Source organism: Periplaneta americana, chromosome 5 (genome assembly GCF_040183065.1).
Source record: "Periplaneta americana isolate PAMFEO1 chromosome 5, P.americana_PAMFEO1_priV1, whole genome shotgun sequence".
Lineage (NCBI taxonomy): Eukaryota > Metazoa > Arthropoda > Insecta > Blattodea > Blattidae > Periplaneta > Periplaneta americana.
Window position 1 is genome coordinate 128,929,631 of NC_091121.1, and position 21,297 is coordinate 128,950,927.

Sequence of the window (21,297 nt, forward strand, 5' to 3'; positions counted from 1 at the left end):
GTTGGAAATAAACGTAATTCTTTCTGCTCCTTACAACTGAATCATGGCCCTGATCACGTATCATGGTTTGAAATAATATAATTGTTTGTACGTGGACGGTTAATTCAATTCATTCCTAAATATATTTATAAACCATTGGAACTCTATATTTCCTGTGAGAGGAGTCAAAATTGTAGGGCATATCTCGTAGGGTACATTGCTATACAATAAGTGTATATGGTTCTTACTAATTCTACTTTAGAATCCTGGAAGAATTTCACACGCAGTTAATCTACAACTTTCGGAAGTTGGAAATAAACGTAATTCTTTCTGCTCCTTACAACTGAATCATGGCCCTGATCACGTATCATGGTTTGAAATAATATAATTGTTTGTACGTGGACGGTTAATTTAATTCATTCCTAAATATATTTATAAACCATTGGAACTCTATATTTCCTGTGAGAAGAGTCAAAATTGTAGGGCATATCTCGTAGGGTACATTGCTATACAATAAGTGTATATGGTTCTTACTAATTCTACTTTAGAATCCTGGAAGAATTTCACACGCAGTTAATCTACAACTTTCGGAAGTTGGAAATAAACGTAATTCTTTCTGCTCCTTACAACTGAATCATGGCCCTGATCACGTATCATGGTTTGAAATAATATAATTGTTTGTACGTGGACGGTTAATTCAATTCATTCCTAAATATATTTATAAACCATTGGAACTCTATATTTCCTGTGAGAGGAGTCAAAATTGTAGGGCATATCTCGTAGGGTACATTGCTATACAATAAGTGTATATGGTTCTTACTAATTCTACTTTAGAATCCTGGAAGAATTTCACACGCAGTTAATCTACAACTTTCGGAAGTTGGAAATAAACGTAATTCTTTCTGCTCCTTACAACTGAATCATGGCCCTGATCACGTATCATGGTTTGAAATAATATAATTGTTTGTACGTGGACGGTTAATTTAATTCATTCCTAAATATATTTATAAACCATTGGAACTCTATATTTCCTGTGAGAAGAGTCAAAATTGTAGGGCATATCTCGTAGGGTACATCGCGTGGTGAACTCCTCTCCCTATTTCCTGAGAAATTAACTATTTTCCATACCGCAAATTGGGGTAAACTCGGCCGCTGAAGTAAACTTAAAAATAAAAAGGGGGAAGATTTAAACCTTAATTTGACAGACATTGATTTATGAAGTTCATTATTTTTCTTTTTTTTTTAATTATTATTTTGAGTCGCTAATAGTGCTGATATTATGGTTAAATTTTTATGGAAAGTTTACCGCATTTTATATTACATTTCCAGTTTTCACACATAAGCTTAATTTTAACTTATCCTACCTATATAATACGTAATTTACATGCACTTACTGTTATTATGACGTAGGTGAGAACAAATGAATACACAACTTTGTTGAAAAAATTGTAACTTCAATTAACTCAGAAAATGTAGGCCTAATTTTATTTTCAGAGCAAAAGTGGTGTAAGTCAAAAATGGGTAATGAGGGTTAAAGTAAACATTCTGTAAAATACAGCGCAAAGTAGCAGTTAATATTGAATTTATTTAAACTATTAGTAGTCAGTGAATAGCACGAATGATATATTAATTGCTACTTGCTCTGTATTTTACAGAATTTTTACTTTAAGCCTCATTACCTAATTTTGTCTTATACCACTTCTGCTCTGAACGGCTCAAATAATCACTGGTAATGTAAAATCAACACCAATAACAGTCATGCAAATTATTACAGAAAAGATTGCTTTTTATATTAAATTTAAAAAGACTCTTTTATTTCTTGAGAACTTAATACGTCTGCCACATGAATGTACACCAACACATCAGAAATTTATTGACACAGTCTGGATTTATTCAAGAAGTGAATATTTTGCAAAAGGATTACTATACTCCATGAATTCTTGCAAAATTAACACCATGATACCTACTTGAATGCAATATAACGTTCAACTTTTGAAAAATATAAAGAAAAAAACATGAATACCGTACGAAAATTATTGAATTACTTGCATTAAAAACTGTAGATACATTATCCAAAATCGGAATGGTTACACATTTACACATGATCTCTGCAAAACAGTAATATACTGTAACAGGTATTTACTTTGTTTTTATTTAAACTCTCCTTCCTGACATACAAATAGGTAACTGATAACTAATAAATGTTTTATAGAACACAATACGTAGGCTACCTACGGCGTGGATTATAGGTTATGACTGAGTTATGATTTTCTCTTGGTCTTTAGGGAATCTGAAGAACGACAAATTCGGAGATTTAAACTTGTTGTTACTGCAATTTTCGTCATTGCACACATTGCCTTTATTCCGACGCATGATTAAAACGTTATTATAACATCTCGCATATCTTTAAAGCACGTGCTGGCTGTATCAACCCTATGACCAGTGCCTTGCCTGCCGCTTGAGCGCTAGTGTCGTGAATGTTGGCAAAAAAAGTGTTGAAGTTGCGCGTCTGTATATATTAGACTGTGGTTCAGACGGTCTACTATATAGTAGACTGTGGTGCTAGTTTCTGTGATGGATTCCAAGGTGGCTACGCTGATGGCTGCCCTTGCGCGAAGAGTTTCAATTTTGTACCCGACTCTGTTTTGTACCAGAGTCCGTGGATATACCATTTTGTACAGCACAGCAGCGCTCCCTTCGCGGCTAGGTAAGTAACTATAACGGCATACGTGGGGACTTGGTCCCGAGTTCTAGATACCTTGCCCGAGCCTCTCGTCTAGTTCCGGAAATTGGGGGAAATTTGCGCCTTTAGTCTAAGTGACTACACTGGGTGACAGTGGTTGATAGGAGTATAGTGTAAATATGAATAAATAAGTAAATAAATCATTATTGTAATATCATGAATAACATAGAAGAAGGTCGAACACGTGTGATACTGAAAGAAAATGGAGTTTTAAATGTTAGTGCTGCGTACAATATTTACGTCCTATTGCCGGCGAAGTGGGGTAAAATCTGTGGTGTTTGGATAAAGAGGGTTAAGTCATTACACACATGTTAAATTATACAAGTGGGTGTGCAGAAATCAAAAGAACACTTGCACTTTATGTGTTTGATTTATGTAAAATTATTTGCAATAAGGACTGGAGTTAAATGAAAATTAATCTCAAAGCTCATTTTAATGCCATCTCTCTTTACCAAAACAACAGAAAAAATAATCTGTAGGTTTACTATGAGAAAACTAACATCTAAGTCTTAAAACGTTGATCTACATAGTTACAAACATTTTGTGTGATTTGCCTACTACTGTAAGAAAATATGGGTAATTCAGTAGGAGAGATTTGCCTGTTACATATCGTCACCTTAATTTCTAAACTTCGTAACTGGTGCGGATGTCGATTTTCATTTTTTTGCGTGCACTTGAAGGTTTATCCACAGATCCATCCACTGACAAGGCAGTGAAGCTTAATTTAGAATACTAGCGCTGTATATACTTTCAAAAACAAGCAAAATGTATAAACCGACATTCTAGTTACAAGGTTTTGGCATTAAAGTAACACTATGTCATTTTTTCGCTAACTTAACCTCACTGGAAGTATACTGTCAGTTCCACAAATAAAGAATCCAGCCTCCACACCGCTTCTTCACAGATGACGGTGATTGGCAGGCATATAGGGGAGATTTTGGCTAAATCTGAAAGAACAGAACAGCGGTAGGGGAACTTATCCCCACTTTCACCACTTCTCGCATGGCAGCTGCTCTCTCTCTCTCTCTCTCTCTACACTCCTTTCCGGTGGCTCACTCCCTAGCCTTCTTATAAGAAACTTACGCCCGGCAAAATTCGATGTGCATTCGAACCAACGTGGTAAAAATTACACCTATTAACTACCTCACTTCCGCAAAAATTAGGTGTGCATTCGTCAGCCCTCACGTCGTAAGAATTATACCAATAACAAATTTAAAATGACCGCATTTAGCATAACATAACACTCACCTGTGAAAGTAACACTATTGGAGGTCCAAACTCGCCTCCCTCACTCGCAGAATATCTCCCCATTGAATATAATTAGATTAATTTTTTCCCTATTTAGAGGTATATGTTCTGTTGTGGTTGTGCGGTCTGACGTGTTACTTGTTACCCACAGTGTGTGTTCTGTAGGTAACTTTGATGGATCGAATCCCAATGTAAGTGAAGAAATAAGAGGAAAAAAAGAATGAGATGGGGTGGAGGAAGAGAGAAGAAGGGAGACAGAACGGAATTCTATTTTTGTTCCTAGATGGCATTTTCAGTTCCACTTTTCTCCTCTAGGTACCAACTCACCCTAAACCCCTACTTTCTAGTGGAGGGGATAGTGGGCGGAGCTTCTCTGTTCTTTCAGATTTTCCCTTTGGATAAATTAAATCAATTGATTAATACTATTTATTATTAGTATATTATTACTACCACAATAACAACAGTGATCAAATAGTAGGAATATTTTCTCAAAGATGGAAAATTCTCAACACAGCATTCTCAGGAGTCTTTGGGTGGTATCTTTTTATTCATAGTTTCACTAATTGGGGGAGTATGTCAGTCAGATTTGTGGCTTCCTGAACCCAATCCACCTCAAAAGGCCTTTCTGAAACCAAGAGTAGTCTACTACTTAGGATCTTTTGATGGATCCCCAGTCGGTCTCTTTTGTGACTAGAAGAACTTTGTCACACTCCAGTGATTAAGGGAAGTAATTGTCACATTTTACATTGACTTCACAATGTGGTTATAAAACAGTAGTCAGTCATTCCACGAAAAGTGGGAATGTAGTTAAAAATATAAAATTTAGAAAGAAGTATTATTTCATACTACAAATAGTTTAAAACACATTAAATTTTAAGGTTCCACCTTGATTTCCTCAATTTTATAGAGGTAAAAGAAGTTTTAGGCATCTTTCTTGTAGGTACTTTTCATGTACCCAACACTGATTCCAAAATATGTGGGTTGGGCAGCCTATAGCATTCAATCTTATCAGCTGATATCAGCCATTTTTGTTTTAAAGCATGGCATAAAGATTGTAGTTTCTTGAACTGATTGTTACATTTTCAAGGTATGTACCAAATTATATTTAAATCTTATTTGAAATTCAGTTAACCAATGTAGCATCCGTTACATGAAAATTGTCTTTTTTTACTATAACATTGTAAGTATTATTAGAAACAAAACCACAGCTCATGAAAGTAATTATACAGTTCCAACATTGCCTTTACATATATTTTTGCATTTCTAAAGTGAATTAAAAACATAATGGACTGTAACGGATTCTACACTGTAACGGATTCTGCATGACAACCTGTTTTCTTTTTTTACGATTTTAGGCCTAATTTTCTACAGAATCATGGCAGATCACAGTAAATACAATAATCGTATGGCTAAGCTGAAATTTAGGGCTAAGAAGAAAGAAGATAAAAAAAATGGACTGAATATCTGAAGAAAGATCGAGATAGAAATATTGGTGGATTAAACCAATTTTCAATCCGAAAAATTTTGACATATTCTTCAATTAATCATATAGGGTGAATATTAGTACTATAAATATTGGAGAAAATATATTATTCATTTACTTTCTAATCTATTCAATACTAACTTTAACAATCATTACAATCGTTAGATCACATCAAATTTCATTTATTAATCAAACATTTTTAATAGGGAATGAAATATCCACAGTAAAAGTCCTAATATTCACCACTTTATTGTCATTAGGGGGATTAAAGTAAAAGGGACCAATTAAAGGTAAGGCGTCAGTCAGATAGAATATTGGATAATATGCTAAAACGGGCAAAGAGAGAAGCAATGAGGAAATATAGAAAAAAGAAAGCAGAAGAAAATAAGACAATAGATGGGTCAAAACCAGAAAAGGCTTTTGGGTCTTACCAATGTACCAGCACTTTAAGAAAAGCTGTAAAAAAAGTACAAAATGTACTCAGGCCTACCACTGAGTCCTTCAAAGAAAAGGGCATGCTGTGTATGGCTCCCAAATGAGGAAGTGATATGTTGTGGTGAGATATTGCCAACTCCTGATTTCAAGACTCAAGGACATAGAGTAATGCACGAGTTTCACAAAGACGTTAATGTTAATGAGAAATAAACTTGTAAATATTAATGAGACTGTAAATATAAATTAAAGATATTTTTAGTGTATGGTATAAGTTTATAACAAATTTAAGTGATAAGTACTTTTTTTTTTTTCGGAGAAATTGTAGAAATATTCCCAACATTTGATTTCAGGACTCAACAGCACAGCTTAAATGTAAGAGTTTCTCAACGATGTTAATGTTATAATGAGAAGTAACCTTGAAAGTATTAATGAGACTAAAAACAGCTAATAATTCTTTGTACACAAAAATAAAACTCTTTTTAGTGTATGCTATATCTAACCAACAGTATTACATTGTTTTCCTATACATTTTTCCTTTAAACTTTATAATTTAATTTATTGTCAGAGTTCATTTATTTAATTTCAAATAGTAAATATTAAATTACTACACTTCAAAAATTAATTTTTTACTATCTTATGCTTCATAAAAGATCCATAGCTACATATCAAAGTGACTTGTAGAATCCGTTACAATTGAATGTAGAATCCGTTACACTGTATAAAATTCATTAATAAATTACCTTTTTATCATTTCTAAAAAATTCTTGTAAAGAAATGAAGTGCAATTCTTAATATATAAACAAGAAAGAGATGAATTTGCTAACCTCATCCTAGAACCTGAACTTTCAGTGAGAATAATGGTAAGTCATGAATTTAACAGAGAGGCGGTAGCATCCGTTACAGCAGCTAAAAACAGTCAGTCTCCTTTATAACTAAGAACTGTAAAACAAAATTTTTCAGAATGAATGTTTGGCTTCCATATAATCAGAGAATTATAAAATATTTCGTAAAACTGAATTATTTTTTAGAAGAAAAGGGATTTAAGGTGTGAACATGTAGAATCCATTACAAATGGATTGGCTGTAGTACATTACATTTATTTCTGTACAACAAATTGTACATTCATTCAGTCGCGAATGATTAGGGAATTTTATATAACTGTAAGATCCATTGTAAAGCCATTATACAGTCAATTTATTCACATTAACATATTTCCATATCAATAAAGCTAAAGAATATAATGTGAATTTGTGTTTTGTGTCCAAATCCGTAGAGTAAACTTATGTAATAAAATATGATAGCATTTTACTATTCTTACCTCAGTTTGTCATTCTCTCCTAAGTGAATCACAAATCTCTCTTGGTTACTACCCCTTTCGTGCTTCATGTAATTCTCTTCCGTCTTAATTGTTTGTTGAACAAAAGAGGATCAGTTATTGGGACTTACTGTTGCAGCTCCATCATGCAGAAGTCTACATTCGCACTCAGATTCGGGATGATGATATTTTTCCTCACATAAGATTTTATTTGGGCCCAAGATTTAGAATAGCAGCGATATGGAGAAAGTTGTAACACTTTGTGTCCATATGAGGCTGAGAGCTTCTCCACTGCATATTCTTACTAATATTGGCTGATTTGATTTCATGCAACATAACTAACTGCCTTGATGGATATGGGGTAAGGCACTGTAATATTATTCTGCCTCATGACGTTAATTACCGTAAACTGGGGTTACTTTGAACACAGAGGAAACTTTGAACATTTTTTCAGAAAATCATATTTAGCTTCCTACATGCTGCACTTGTTATAGATGGAGGTAAATTATCATAAAAATCATTCTCATACCAAATTTACATCCATCTGTAATGTGCAGCATGTAGAAACCTAAATATGATTTTCTGAAAAAATGTTCAAAGTTTCCTCTGTGTTCAAAGTAACTCCAGTTTATGTAATGTCTTTAACATTGCTGTTCATTGTAGGAAATCAAATCAGCTGCCGCAAATGATAACTTGCATTGTCTGTCACAATTACAAGGTTTTCCAAATGATGGTATACATAAACTGTTTGAGTTCCGTCTATAACTTATCCAACTTAAATTTATTAAAATACAAAATATGCCTGATATATAAAAGGACGAACGTTTTCAGCTTATATAAAAGTCGTCTTCAGGTCGAATAGAATCACTTAAGAACACAATGTTATGGCAGGCTATAGTATTTTACATTTTGCCATGTTGGTTATGTGTGTTTTATGCATCTTAACAGTATGTAAGGCCTATCATGAGTAGCTTAATAGATGTTGAAGCACTGAGAAAATTGAAATTAAGTATTACACACATTACAATTATAGTGATGCTGCAATTGGAATTTTAAATACCGGTACACAGTATATAGGCCTATGTGCAGATGAACCATAATAGAATACAAATTTGAAATTAAAAATTGAAATATGTGTTCTCTTATGTTAAGTAGCCTATGTTATATGGTTACATGTGTATATGTTTATGCATTAAATGGAGCTTGTAGCACGAACGAATCAGTGACATGAAAATGTTTATAAATCTGACAAGAACAAGAATTTTGTGTTTAAGAATTATTTAATCTGAGATGATAGGCCTATTGGTTTATAATAGTAGAAAGATCCCAATGGAAGAATGTAGCAGGCAGAAAGGTTAATCTCATTGTTTATGCTTTACATGAAATGTATTTCAGTAGCTGAACAGACTTCATTATGTTATATAACTTCTGCATGTTATTTAAAATGCCTTGGGATTGCTAGGGTTAAGGAAGTTTGACTTATTTTTGTACTGGGGTGTTCTATTTGGAAAGTAATGAAGCTTTTCAGGTTTTCGAAGCAGTTTCAGTTTTAAGAAAACAATTATGAGGCAATAGAATAAATGAACAGCAACAATATCATGAGCTGTATAATCAGTGATAACAACCAAACTTAGGTGCACGAGCTTTTTAATTTCTTCACCTATATAATAGGCCTAAAGGGCTATAACGAGACATGTATTGTCACTTGAGCATTGTTCCACTGAAATTCTTTTGCAGCATTTTGAAGTATAAATTAATAGTTCTCAGTGAAATCTCAAACTACAATACATTCATTTTGAGATAGATTTTCTTTCAGATGTCGCAAATAGGCAGATTGTTGAGTAGTGATAAATGAATGTCTTAAAAGTGGTGCTGTCGATCAATCATAATATTTAATCAATTAACGATTTGAATTTAATCGATTAATCGATTCGAAAAAAGTTTTACTGTACTATACAATTATTGTTAAATTTAATTTGTGTTCGGTAATAAACATAAGTATAAAATGTTGTATATCTCTATATAATGTAACTTTATATTACAAAACAATACTATTTTAGTTATTTACTACAGTGTTTAGTAGGTGGGCTTATAATTTATTGTGTCAATTTCTCTGGGAATTTTTGAGACAAATACAAATTTAAAAAAGTGTGAAGACTTGCCTAGTTAATACTGTTCATCCATGATTTTACACATGTGAGTGCATTCACATACTTCGAATTAAGTACCGATCTACGTTTAGTAACAATGTTTCCTACATTACTGAACACGAAAAATTTTTTTTTTTTCTAATAAGCGTTTCTCCGTAATCATTCAATTTAAAACCAAATGTTTCACCGAGTTTACCTCTAAAATTCTCATATGACATAATGGAGTTTTCACTTTTCACAGATCACAAAAATCTGATTTTTTCTTTAGCAAATTAAACACAAAAGCTTCATCTACAAATTCAGTAATGTGCAGTGGTGAAAACAGCAGACTGGCCCCTATTGTAATAGGGTTATAACATTTTCGGAAGAGAAGAAGATAGTTACCGGTACTCTCTCCCTTGTACACAGTGCAGCCATGGCTAAGGGATGAGGAGGGAAAATCCCAGAAAAGTATGTATTTCATATGATAGGAAGACTAGCTGACAAGAAGGTGGAAGTTTTCTTGAAAAATCTAAAAACTTAATAAGGATTTTGCATTGTGTTTCAACTTTCAATATTAGTGGACCAGGTCACTGTCCTCATTTCTCCAGCTCTTTCTGAATTGTTAATGCAAAGATTTGCCCCATTCTACCTGCTACCTGCTTTGAAGTTACAAACTAACGATACTATTGTACTTTGAAGTAAGCAATTTCTGAAAGACGAATATTGTCGGAATTATTAATCTAACAAAATAATAATTAATATCAAGTACAACCGATTAATTTTAATTGATTAATCTTACAACAGATATTGATCGATTAATTGATTAAATTCCACAAGTTGTGGTAAACTTTCAATCAAGTCGTCTAAAAATTTCTTGTAATGGTTTTCAGTACAGACTTATTATCAATCAATTATCATTGTTTGAAAGTCACATTTCCAATACTGTTTATCTCAAAGGATCGTCAAACCTTATAACTGGGATAAAATAATTACGTATGTTGATATAGGCTCACACATTACATTTTTGATCAATACTCTTGATCCCATTAAGATTCCTCTCTAAAATCTTGAGGTTTTGTAGTTTGTAACAATACTGAAAAAAAAAAAAAAAATTTTTTTAAATTAAAAAAAACACTGTCTCAAACATTTTTAAAATTTCTTCAGTTTTCTTTTATTATATCAGAGATAGTCAAGTTACATATCAAATTGAAGCTCCTGAAATTCCGTTTAAAACGAGGTTAAAACAACTCTGCAGGACTTCTAGAATCAGAGTTATTCAAGATTGAAAACATTAGTGCAAAAAAAAAAAAAATTTTCTTTTTGCAGAAAAAAAAACTTCTTTTTTTTTTGCAGATTTTTAGAAATGAATTACATCATAACCTAACAAGGTACAATTTTTCTAAAATATAGCCTATTTTAATTCAGACCTTTAGGGAGAATGATTCCTGAAAGTTTCATAAAAATATGAGGATGTCAGGTTGACTAACTGGTTGGTTCGGCATGGTTTTGTTAATCCTGTAAGACAGTTGAGTTAGTGGAGAAATGACAAAGGTGGTCCTCTCCTACCCAGTTATCGAAATATGTAGGCCTATATGAATGTACTAACATTCAAATAGTGTTGTCATAATGAAGAAACTCAAAACCAGGACATGATCGACAAGTCAATTCGATCGACAAGAGAAAACTTATGAATGTCTAAGAAACTTATAGACCTATTATATTTAATACGGACACTAAATATCATTTATTTACTGTATACACTACAATAGTACCACTTATTTACTTAATATGGACAGGATTGGATACTTCAGTGTCTGTACATATAATTTATCTTATCTATTAGGCCTACTTTCTTATTTGACATGGTCATTACATTGTTATTATTATTATTATTATTATTATTATTATTATTATTATTATTATTATTATTATTTATTTTAGTGGCAGACATTCAGTTCTGTATGTCATCACCAGTACCACTCATAATTCTCAGAACTGTGAATAGAAGAATGGAACTTGGTTTGTTTCCGAATTACCTTGTGAAATTCATTGCAATGTACATTTTTCATATTACAGAATTGCTTTTACTGACTTATGTGATAATCTGTTCCTTTCTTCTGTCCACTGAGCATTCATCAAAGAAAATACTTTTTCATCGTTGTCAATATGCCCAGGTGCAGAGAAATAAAATCTGCAATTTTCAGTAATTCTGAGTACTGCTCTACAGAAAAACAGATGTGAAAAAAAAATTTAACCAGATTTTGTGTGAAAGTATATATTTAGAATTTTCTTCTTTGTTTCCGATAGAGAAAATTTCAGTTTGGTCAAAGAGATGGCTCCCATTCATTTTGCAAGATGTATTATCTTACATCCACTTGATTATCATTTTGACACTATCCCACAGATTATTACAATTTCCCAGATTCCTGTCCCACTGCATTCAAATTCGCGGGCTTTAATCTTTTCGGCCTGAACTTTCTTCTTACACTATAAAGTCGCAGGCTGTCTGTGAAATCCACTGCTAGTGGCAACCCTACATTCAAATCTTTACAGAACGTATATGTACTGTTTTTTCTTATTACAGGCTGCTTCATCTGATTATCCAGGTGGTTACAGCATAGATGATACCTGGAGTCATTCTAAGTTCCAGAAAGTAAGTTATTGTTATTGTCTTTTAGCTCCAACTTTGGCTTTTTAATTTCGTGACTTGCTGTGATATAGTATATGTAAAGTAGACACTACCCATAAATTTAAACTCCAGTGGTTTGTTTGCTGTGAAGTACAAGATGAACCAGCCAGGGCTAGACTCCTAACCACATTCAAGGCAGCTGATTGATACCTATTGACGCTACCATATGTGGAGGATTCGTTCCGTGGTCTTGTGGTTAGTATTGCATAATGATGTACTTACCAAATTCACAATTCATGTTCGAAATGGAAGTCCTTGTGATATCTGGCAGGCTGCACATTTCCTGAAGACATATCCAGCAACTTGCTGAAATGGCTGAAATTTATGTCATGTAGCAGTTGTTCATGAAAATGGTGTGGATTTTAACTGTCCCAGTAACAACTGTTTTGGGTGTTCACGTAACCACTGAGGTGAAACCATGCTTCATCACTATAAAAAATTAAGACTGGGTCAAGTAGTCCATCATACACTGACTGTGGAACCACATGCAAAACCTAAGTCTGCTCTGATAATTGGGTTCCACTAAACTCTGAACTACACGAATTTTGTAAGGTTTTAATTTTAATTGTTTCGTACCTCTTATCATTGAAGACTGTGACACCCCTACCTGCTGAGCTACATGGCAGAATGATGCTGTAGGACTTCTCTCTAGTTGGTGGCCAATTTTATCTAACATCTCCGCAGTGAGAACACACTTCATACATGTTCATTTCTTATCCAGTTGTACGAAATTTCGTCACTAAATTGTAAATCATTGCATTAGAAGGCTTTGGCAAATCAGGGAATGACTGCCGGAAGTTTGTTACAACTATTCTTCAAGATTCGTACCTCACAAAGTTGTCGTAAATAAACATTAGTTGTTCAAGACTATATATTTCATAATGGACATACTGCTGCACTCTAAATGTATGGTAAACAGCTGCACCCTCACTATGTGAACGTGTTTATGTAACTAAACATGAAACGTATGCGAGCAAGAGTCGATCACTGTGATGACGCAGCAGTTACTACGCATATGCTTTCCGCTGGTGCTGGTCTAGCCCTGGCTGACTCACTCTGTGTAATCTGTAATAGTAACATTTGGCATCTATCGAATTTAAGTAATCAGGTTCCAGAATCACTCTGGAAGTTTCGGTTCAAAATACGAAATGCTGAAAACTTCACCTTCCACATATATGCTTTGAAATTCGTGGCATTATTGACGTGGAAAAAATAGTTCTTCAGTATTTTGTTAATATAATGTAATAAAACTTGAATCTGTTGCACCTCAGCTTCTGAAAAATTATACTATGTTCACTTTCCTGCCTGTAGTGATTATTTACTGATTTATTTTATTCTTAGGGCTTCAAGGTGCGGATTGTGAAGTATGATGAAACTGAAATGGAATTTGATCTAATTGGAATTCATGCTGCAATAGCAAATGCGTTTAGAAGACTTCTTCTTGCAGAGGTAATATTTTTATACATTTCATAATATTTAGTAAATTTGTTTCAGACTCCATTTTCATTTCACAGCTTTTAGTATAGTAGTATTAATAGAATAATCTCAAACATTTTAGGATCAGATCTACACAATAGTTTGTGTGTCTTGGAACCTATGATGTAATTATGTTACGTGGAATGAATGATACAGAACACTGTAACCTGTGACATTACCCACATCCAAGCAGAGTATGTAAATATTAGTCATTTAAGTAAAAGGCTAGAATCGAGGTGATTTGAGCTATTTTTGGTCATGGAAAACACGTGAATATATTAGTTATTCAATCAATTAATATTCCCATCATTTCTGCGTGGAACATAGAGCTCTCAGAAAGCTTCTCCATCTGACTCTATTCCTGGCCAACTCCTTGATCTCATTCCGTGTCTTCCCCATCGTTTTTGCTTCTGTGAGAACAGTTCATTTCCATGTTACCTTGGGTCTGCCAATTCCTCTGCTGCCCTGCGGATTCCAATTCAATGCCTTCCTGGCGGGGTCATCTGGAGGTCGGCAAAGTGTATGTCCCAGCCATCCCCACTTATATTGGTTATTGGTAATAAATAAAAAGATTAATTAACAGATAATACAGTGTATCTTTGCCATTATGCCCACAATGATTGACTGGCCGAATGTTCGGTGGGAGGCCAAGCTTCTGCTGCTAAGACGACATGTATGCTGACACAGCTAGTCAAGACCATTCTCATTCTTATCAACACTATGTCTATCAATAAAACAGTTTATCTGTAACTTGGCCTCTGGCAGTATTTGTTTAGCTGAGATGGAGAATAGATTGTTTTGTCTTTGTAAACAGATATTCATTAACACTAGAACTACCTACCATAAGAGTCACATCAACTATAAATATAAATATCAGGAACAGTCAATTGACTGCTAGTACTTTAAACCTAAAATATTTTCCTTGGTTTCAGTTTTCAGGGATTTATTTTGATTCTATTTCTGATTAGTAATTTCTTGAAACTACTTTTATGAAGACAGAATATAATATAAATAAAATATCTGACATCGAAATATTTATTCTTCTTAACAAAAGTCAATAAGAAAATCTTTACACACGGGATACATTTTTACATATTTGCAAACTGATCTTTTTTATAGTCACAAAAATATTAATATAACATAGAAAATTATAATCTTTGATGCATGCCATTGTCATAGAGGTCTTAAGTTAGATACTTTATTTTTATTTATTTATTTATTTTTTTTTATTTTTTTTTTATTTTTAGTTGACAAGCTATTAACTACAAAAACTCCAGCTTTCGTTTGATATTACGGGCTTAATATATATATATATATATATATTTTTTTTTTAAATTTAGTCCGGCCAGAGGCCGTTTACCAAAGTTACCTCTGTTTTCTGTTTTCGTTTTTTTTTTAGTTACACTAATACAAACACAACACCCATGCCCGAGGCGGGACTCGAACCCACAACCCTTCGGACTAAGCGACAGAGACATGCCGTGCCCCTACCGCTTGAGCCATCCGGGCCGGCTATATTGGGGCAGAATGCAAGATGTAGTGATATACTATATTTATAAATTTTTATAAAATACACGTTTAGATTTTGGATAACTTTTGAAGTTTATTTTGGTTCCCCTGAAAAATTATGTTGACTCAAATCCCTTTGGCTGTGCATCAGTCTTTTATTTTGGAATTTCTTCACATTTGTTGCATACTTTTATTTTACTCAAACATGATCCACATACAAACTTCTTACATTTTGAACACACTAATTTTGTTTTATTTCCGTTACACAACCTTATCTGACATTGCTTGTGGCTACCACCAGGCAGAGGGCCGGGACAAATTTCTCTCTGCCAGATCGATATGGGTTGTTGCATCCTATTGTTTCTTAGGGACCTACTAGTTCTTTAGCAACCTCTTGATGTATGAACTTCGAGACATCTTAGAGTCGGAAATTATTTGGTACAGTGTATGAGCATTTATCATTGCTAAGTCTAGTATATTATAAAATACATGAACAGGCCATCTCCAGCTCATTGTTCACATGCTGTATTTTCTGCACATCTGATCGACCAAATTTTGTCTTATTGTAAAATGTAATGGTCTCAGGAGTTTGTTTATTCTGTATTTCATTAATCGAGACCTGAGTGTGCAGTGTACTAAGAATTAGTACATTTTTTGCTTTTTATCTTGGTACGAAGAGAGAGTGGCGTCTCCTGCTTTATACAGAACAGTGCTATACAGAGGATCTCGGGAATTCTTTACAGAATATGGCACTTCTTTTCTAGCTCTGTTCAGTGTGCCTACAATACTGATAGCTCTTTTCTTCAATTCCAAGGCTAGGCTCAATGGAGTGAAAAAATTGTCCATTGTGACAGTTCTCTCTTTATCGAGGAAAGGCTCAAGAAGGCGCAAGACAACATGCTCACTGAGTATTCTGCCAACTGGTCTTGTCTCATCTTTCCTTAGGTAGGGGAAACCATTAAGGACGTATCTAACATCTGCATAGTAGCAAGCCAGAATTTGTTACAGATTTATCTGGTTTGCTGCTCATATACTATGTAAATGGACATCTGACTTGGAAGGGAACAATTGTTGATCTATAATTATTAGTTATATATTCTGAAGGACTGTAGCAGGCAATCAGTTGTCAATAAATCTATTCCATATTTCAGAGGCCAAACAAAACTTGTCATGTTGCTTTCAGTGAGTTCTCATTGCCCTCAAATCAAACCTAAGACATTTCATAATTTCTAGAAATCTATATTTTAACATAGTCTCTGTAAAAAATGGAGGACACCGCTCTCGACACCAGAGGTCAATAGATTTGAGAGCTCTGGCACCATATACTCCTTGGCAGTACAAGATTGCAATGAATGTATCAAGTTCTCCAGCTCAACAGTCCATGAGTCTTTGCCAAGAACACTGTGAGCCTTTGTTTCAGTGCAATGCTTTATTAGGCGCAAAATAGGCTCCTTGACAAAAAGACGCCAAGTGCTTGCAGGGAATTCCTTATCAATGCCCCTCTTAGTGTAATCAGTAGGATCCTATGTCTCTCGGATAATGTTCTGAATACTGCTCCTACCTGCATTGGATCCAGGAGCAATACGCGTCCAAGTACTTCCATCTGTACCTCGTTCGTCTTTGCCTATAAGGCCTGCCTAAAGTGATGGGAACATTCACAGGGTGTGCGGTTTGAACGCCAGCACTGCAGAGTCCAATTTCAGTAGAAATTTCAATGCCGATAGTAGAAGCTAGGATGCGGGTGTCAGGAAGGCGGCGATTTCCAGCATGACCTCTCCTCCCACAGTTTCTCGCAGTTGGTCTGCGATCTTAAAAAAAAAAAAAAAAAAAAAAAAAGAGAGGATTTTACTTGTGTACTCAATATATGTACATTCACTGCGTAAAAAAAATAAAACGAAATACGTACAATTGCAGTTTTCTGTTCGTGTGGGCCTTTGCTGGTTTTTATGAATTTTTCCTGCAGCTTATCATACTCACTAGCACTGTCTTCACTACTGTTGAGTGACGTAGTATGAATTCGTCTTCACTAATCATTGACTCACATTCTGATTTAGACTCCGGCTGTTCATTCTCGGACTGCGAAGGCGAAATGTCGTCAAAATAACAGGTCACAATTTCAGAATCACTATGTCTGATTGACATTTTTCAGCACATCCTTCACTGACAACTGTTGATGAAGGAATGATACTGACGACCTGACTTGACATGTCACAATGTGCAGTAGCAAACATGTTCAAACTGGTTTATGAGTCCGTTGGTCTAATAATGCCGCATAATCAATTGTAAGAATGGTGAAAAACGACGATGTTGAATAACGGTCATTTGACTGCTATTGTTAACAGTAGGTATGTAGAAGCTGCCTCAAGAAACTGGAAAATGTAAAAAAATGAAAATACGCATAAAATATAATCTTAACTAAAATATTAATAGTCACAAATTCTCGAATGTGTAGGCCTACGAAACTAATAAAGAACATTATGAGATGTTAAATATCGAAAATGGTCAATTGACTGCTTCCGGTTGTCCTAGTGTTAAGATAAAGAATACAAAATCGTGTGCTTCAACGACACGAAAATTCAGACGTAAATTTCCTGACAGGCCATTCCCTCTAGAAACAGGTTCTGTAAGTGACAGAAAAAGACGACAAAAGCACCGTGTTCTTACAGAGGAAAAACTGGATGAAATTGGTGTGGCATTAGAGCATAGCCTACGCAAGTCTCTGAAACATTAAGCACAGCAGACAGGGATTTCTAAAGCATGTGCGAGTGTGGCAACAAAATTATTGAAACTAAAACCATACAGAATTCTATCATGTCAATCATGTCATGAATTACAGCCCCAAGATCACAAATATTGCAGGCTTAATTTTTGTAATTATGTATTAGAAGAAGTAAATAAAGAAAAACTTGATCCCTGATCGATTTTTTTTATGATGAGGCTTGATTTCATCTGCATGTCCACATGGCATCACAGAATGACAGATATTGATCATCAGAGAACCAGATATTGTGCATGAAGCTCCATTGTAAGTTTTAACAAGTTGCATGAGTGCACCTGCCATCTCAGCGGCAGAAGCAGGGCCTTCCACTGGGCACACGGCCGGTCAATCATCACAGGCATGATGACAAAGATGCACTGTATTTCTACCTTTGTTTCTTTCTGTCTCACTTTCTCTGCAGTTCTATCAACAATCAAATCACAAATTATTAATATGCTTATAGTATTATGAGGAAGGCAGAAAAGAGGGGAGAGTGGAGAATGCTGGGTTTGCAGTGAAGGACCTGCCCTTGGGCAGAATTTTATGAATAAATGATTAGTATTATAAAACTTTTAATTTACTTACGATTGGGGACTGGTGGATTTGAATTTGCCGTACAGTAGCTTAACTGCGCTCAGCAGTCTTGCATTTACACCACTAAGGTATGAAATAAATTGAAGGAATACAAATTAAATCTAGTCCTTAAAATATGCGGTAATTGATGTCATAGTGCTGGATGCAGGATTAGCAGAGCTACAGAATGGAACAGAAACAAACCCAAAGTGTGTACAGCTGCAAAATAAATTAAAACTATCATCATCATCATCATCATCATCCTTGCAGGTATTAGGCCTAATGGCCTGTTACGGTCTCCGTCCATTTTTTCAGAGGGCATCCCAAAGATCGTCTTCCATGTGGTATATAGCGGAGAATTTGTCTTGGGAGTCTGGAACGCTCCATCCTATTGATATAGTTAAGCCATTTTTGTCTATAGTGGTTGAGATGTTCATAAATAGGTGTAATTTTCAATTCTTTTGTAATTAGTTCATTCCTTTTGTGGTCAAGCAAGCTGTAGCCGGCAGTCCTCCTTAGAAATCTCATTTCTGCAGTTGTTAGGCATTGAACATCTGAGTTTCGGACAGTCCAGGCCTCACTACCCATACATGAGAACAGGTCTTGCTAGAACTTCATATGCTTTTAACCTGGTATGTTTTTGGGTTTTCGTGGTTGTGAAAACCTGGTTAATGGTTCTTAAGGCTCCATTAAAATGTTGAATATTTTCAGATATATCAGTAACAGGTAAATATGTCAAATTATAACCTAACTATTTAAAGAGCTTACCTGTTCTAACGTATGGGTTCCAATGCAAATTTTACTCCTAACTGGCTGTTTATCTTGGAACGCCATAATTTTTGTTTTGTTTGGGGAAATTTTGATATTGAAATTTTGTGCTATTGTATTCAAATGATATACTGAGTATTGTAGCTCTCTTCATTTGTAGCAAAAAGAACCTGATCGTCTGCATATAATAATGTATCTAGAGTACAATTTCGAAAGAGGAACTAACATATGTAAACCAAACTAACTAAAGGAAACTAAAACTAGCCTGAGAAAACCAACCTAAAGCAGGGTGATCAGATTTTGAAATTAGAAAACCGGGACACCTTTATGTGATAATAAATTGCCAAGGAAATTAGCTTACAAACTAAATTCAGTTATCATTACTTTAATTTTCTATTTTAGGGAAAAAATACCTCACAAGGACAGAAACAATTTTCAGATGTTTATGATTGAAGGAATCAATCATCACAGAGATGAACCTAGCTACTTCTAATGCTTTCACAATGGCTTTCATTGCACAATAGGCCAGCACATTCACTAAAATTTGCTCACATTTAATGTGACTGCAAGTAAAGCTGCTTCTGTTAAAAAATTCCTACCAATGGAAGAAGTGCAGTCCATCGAACGAAAACTGTGGTTATATTTGATGGTCTGACAAGTAAAAGTGCCTTCTTCTGCTGCACATTTTAATTATTCTTTTCCCGTGACTGTTGGCTTGAAATAAGATGTCATTTTATTAGACAGTGATGCTAAAGTTTAGTTTTTATGCTTCTTTTTGTTGAGTGGTTATTGCTGTCTGCTCTCCAATCGTGTGATATTAAAAATGTCGAGTTACACAGTGTACACTGTTCGTTATATTCCCACTTTAATTTCGAAATGTACGGAAAGTCTTGTTGAAGTTTGTCATTCCATGAACACTTTTTTTTGACATATTAACGAAAACTCGCAGCTATTATAGTCACAAATACTGTGAATAAGAAGCACATGCTACCAAGAGAAAGCACCAAATGACCAAACTGGAGACTATCTGTTCGCAAATTTCGTTGGTTACATTATTTCTTCGGACCTCTGGAAAAAGAACTAAGGAAGAGACTGATGAAGTGCTTTGTATGGAGTGTGGCATTGTATGGGGCAGAAATGTGGACATTATGACGAAGCGAAAAGAAGCAAATAGAAGCATTTGAAATGTGAATTTGAAGAAGAATTGAATGTATAAAGTGGACAGACACAATAAGAAATGAAGTTGTGCTGGAAAGAGTGGGTGAAGAAAGAATGGTGCTGAAACTGATCAGGAAGAGGAAAAGGAATTAGTTGGGTCTCTGGTTGAGAAAAAACTGCCTACTGAAGGATACACTGGAAGGAATTGTGAAAGGGAGAAGAGTTTGGGGCAGAAGAAGATATCAGATGATAGTCGACATTAAGATATACGGATCATATGAGACAAAGAGGAAGACAGGAAATAGGAAAGATTGGAGAAAGCTGGGTTTGCCCTTGGGAAGAACACTAAATGAATGAATAATGACATTATTTTCATCACAGTTGTCGGAAATAGGAGAGCCAACATAAAGTATTTAAGTTGAAATGTGATTATTTTAACTGAATCTCTTTCTTACTAATCAATGAGGTGTTGACTTTTTGGAGAAGATTTGTATACATGTAAAGTTAGTGCAAATCCAACTACTCTCATAATGAACAAGTAATCAATTTTATAAATCGGGACATTTGTGGATCTTGAGAAAGTTTTTCGGGACACTGGGACAAAGCATCCAAAAGTGGGGTTGTCTGACCTGAGTCTGCAACTGTTGGAGGGAGCATTCCCTGGCAGATTGGTGAATATCTGTTAGAAATGGGTGATAGGAGAGAAATGAAATACCTCCCTTGGATCAACAATTAATTGCCTATACTGGCCTATCATGGCATAGAGGAGCATCACACAGAAACGAAGGTGGGAATAGTCAGTGGACACAGTTAAGTCTTTCCAGCTATAATGCATTTGACATAACTTCATTCATATACAGTATTGTCTCAATATAACGGACTTCAGTTTAGCGTACTTTTCAGTAAGATATTTCATTTTTACATTATCATTACTTGTGATTATTTTCATTATTACATACGAAATTTTAAAGTCTATATTATATACAGTGAAACCTCTCATTTACAGACATGGAAGGGACGTAACAATCTGT

At 34.6% G+C, this 21,297-nt stretch overlaps 1 protein-coding gene across 4 annotated transcripts in view; it reads left to right on the forward strand.

Annotated features, from left to right (window-relative positions):
- The first annotated feature begins 2,773 nt into the window (after positions 1–2,773).
- Positions 2,774–21,297, forward strand: part of Polr1C (RNA polymerase I and III subunit C) — a 90,952-nt gene continuing 72,428 nt past the window's right edge. For 2 of the 4 annotated variants that reach the window (XM_069826625.1, XM_069826626.1), the window contains exons 1-3: positions 2,775–3,013; positions 11,920–11,988; positions 13,366–13,473. In XM_069826625.1, coding sequence (XP_069682726.1) covers positions 2,879–3,013; positions 11,920–11,988; positions 13,366–13,473 — 312 coding nt within the window. In that variant the 5' untranslated portion in view covers positions 2,775–2,878. Of the gene's footprint in view, positions 3,014–11,919; positions 11,989–13,365; positions 13,474–21,297 lie in introns of all 4 variants that reach the window. The other 2 variants (XM_069826624.1, XM_069826623.1) reach the window with 2 other exon arrangements.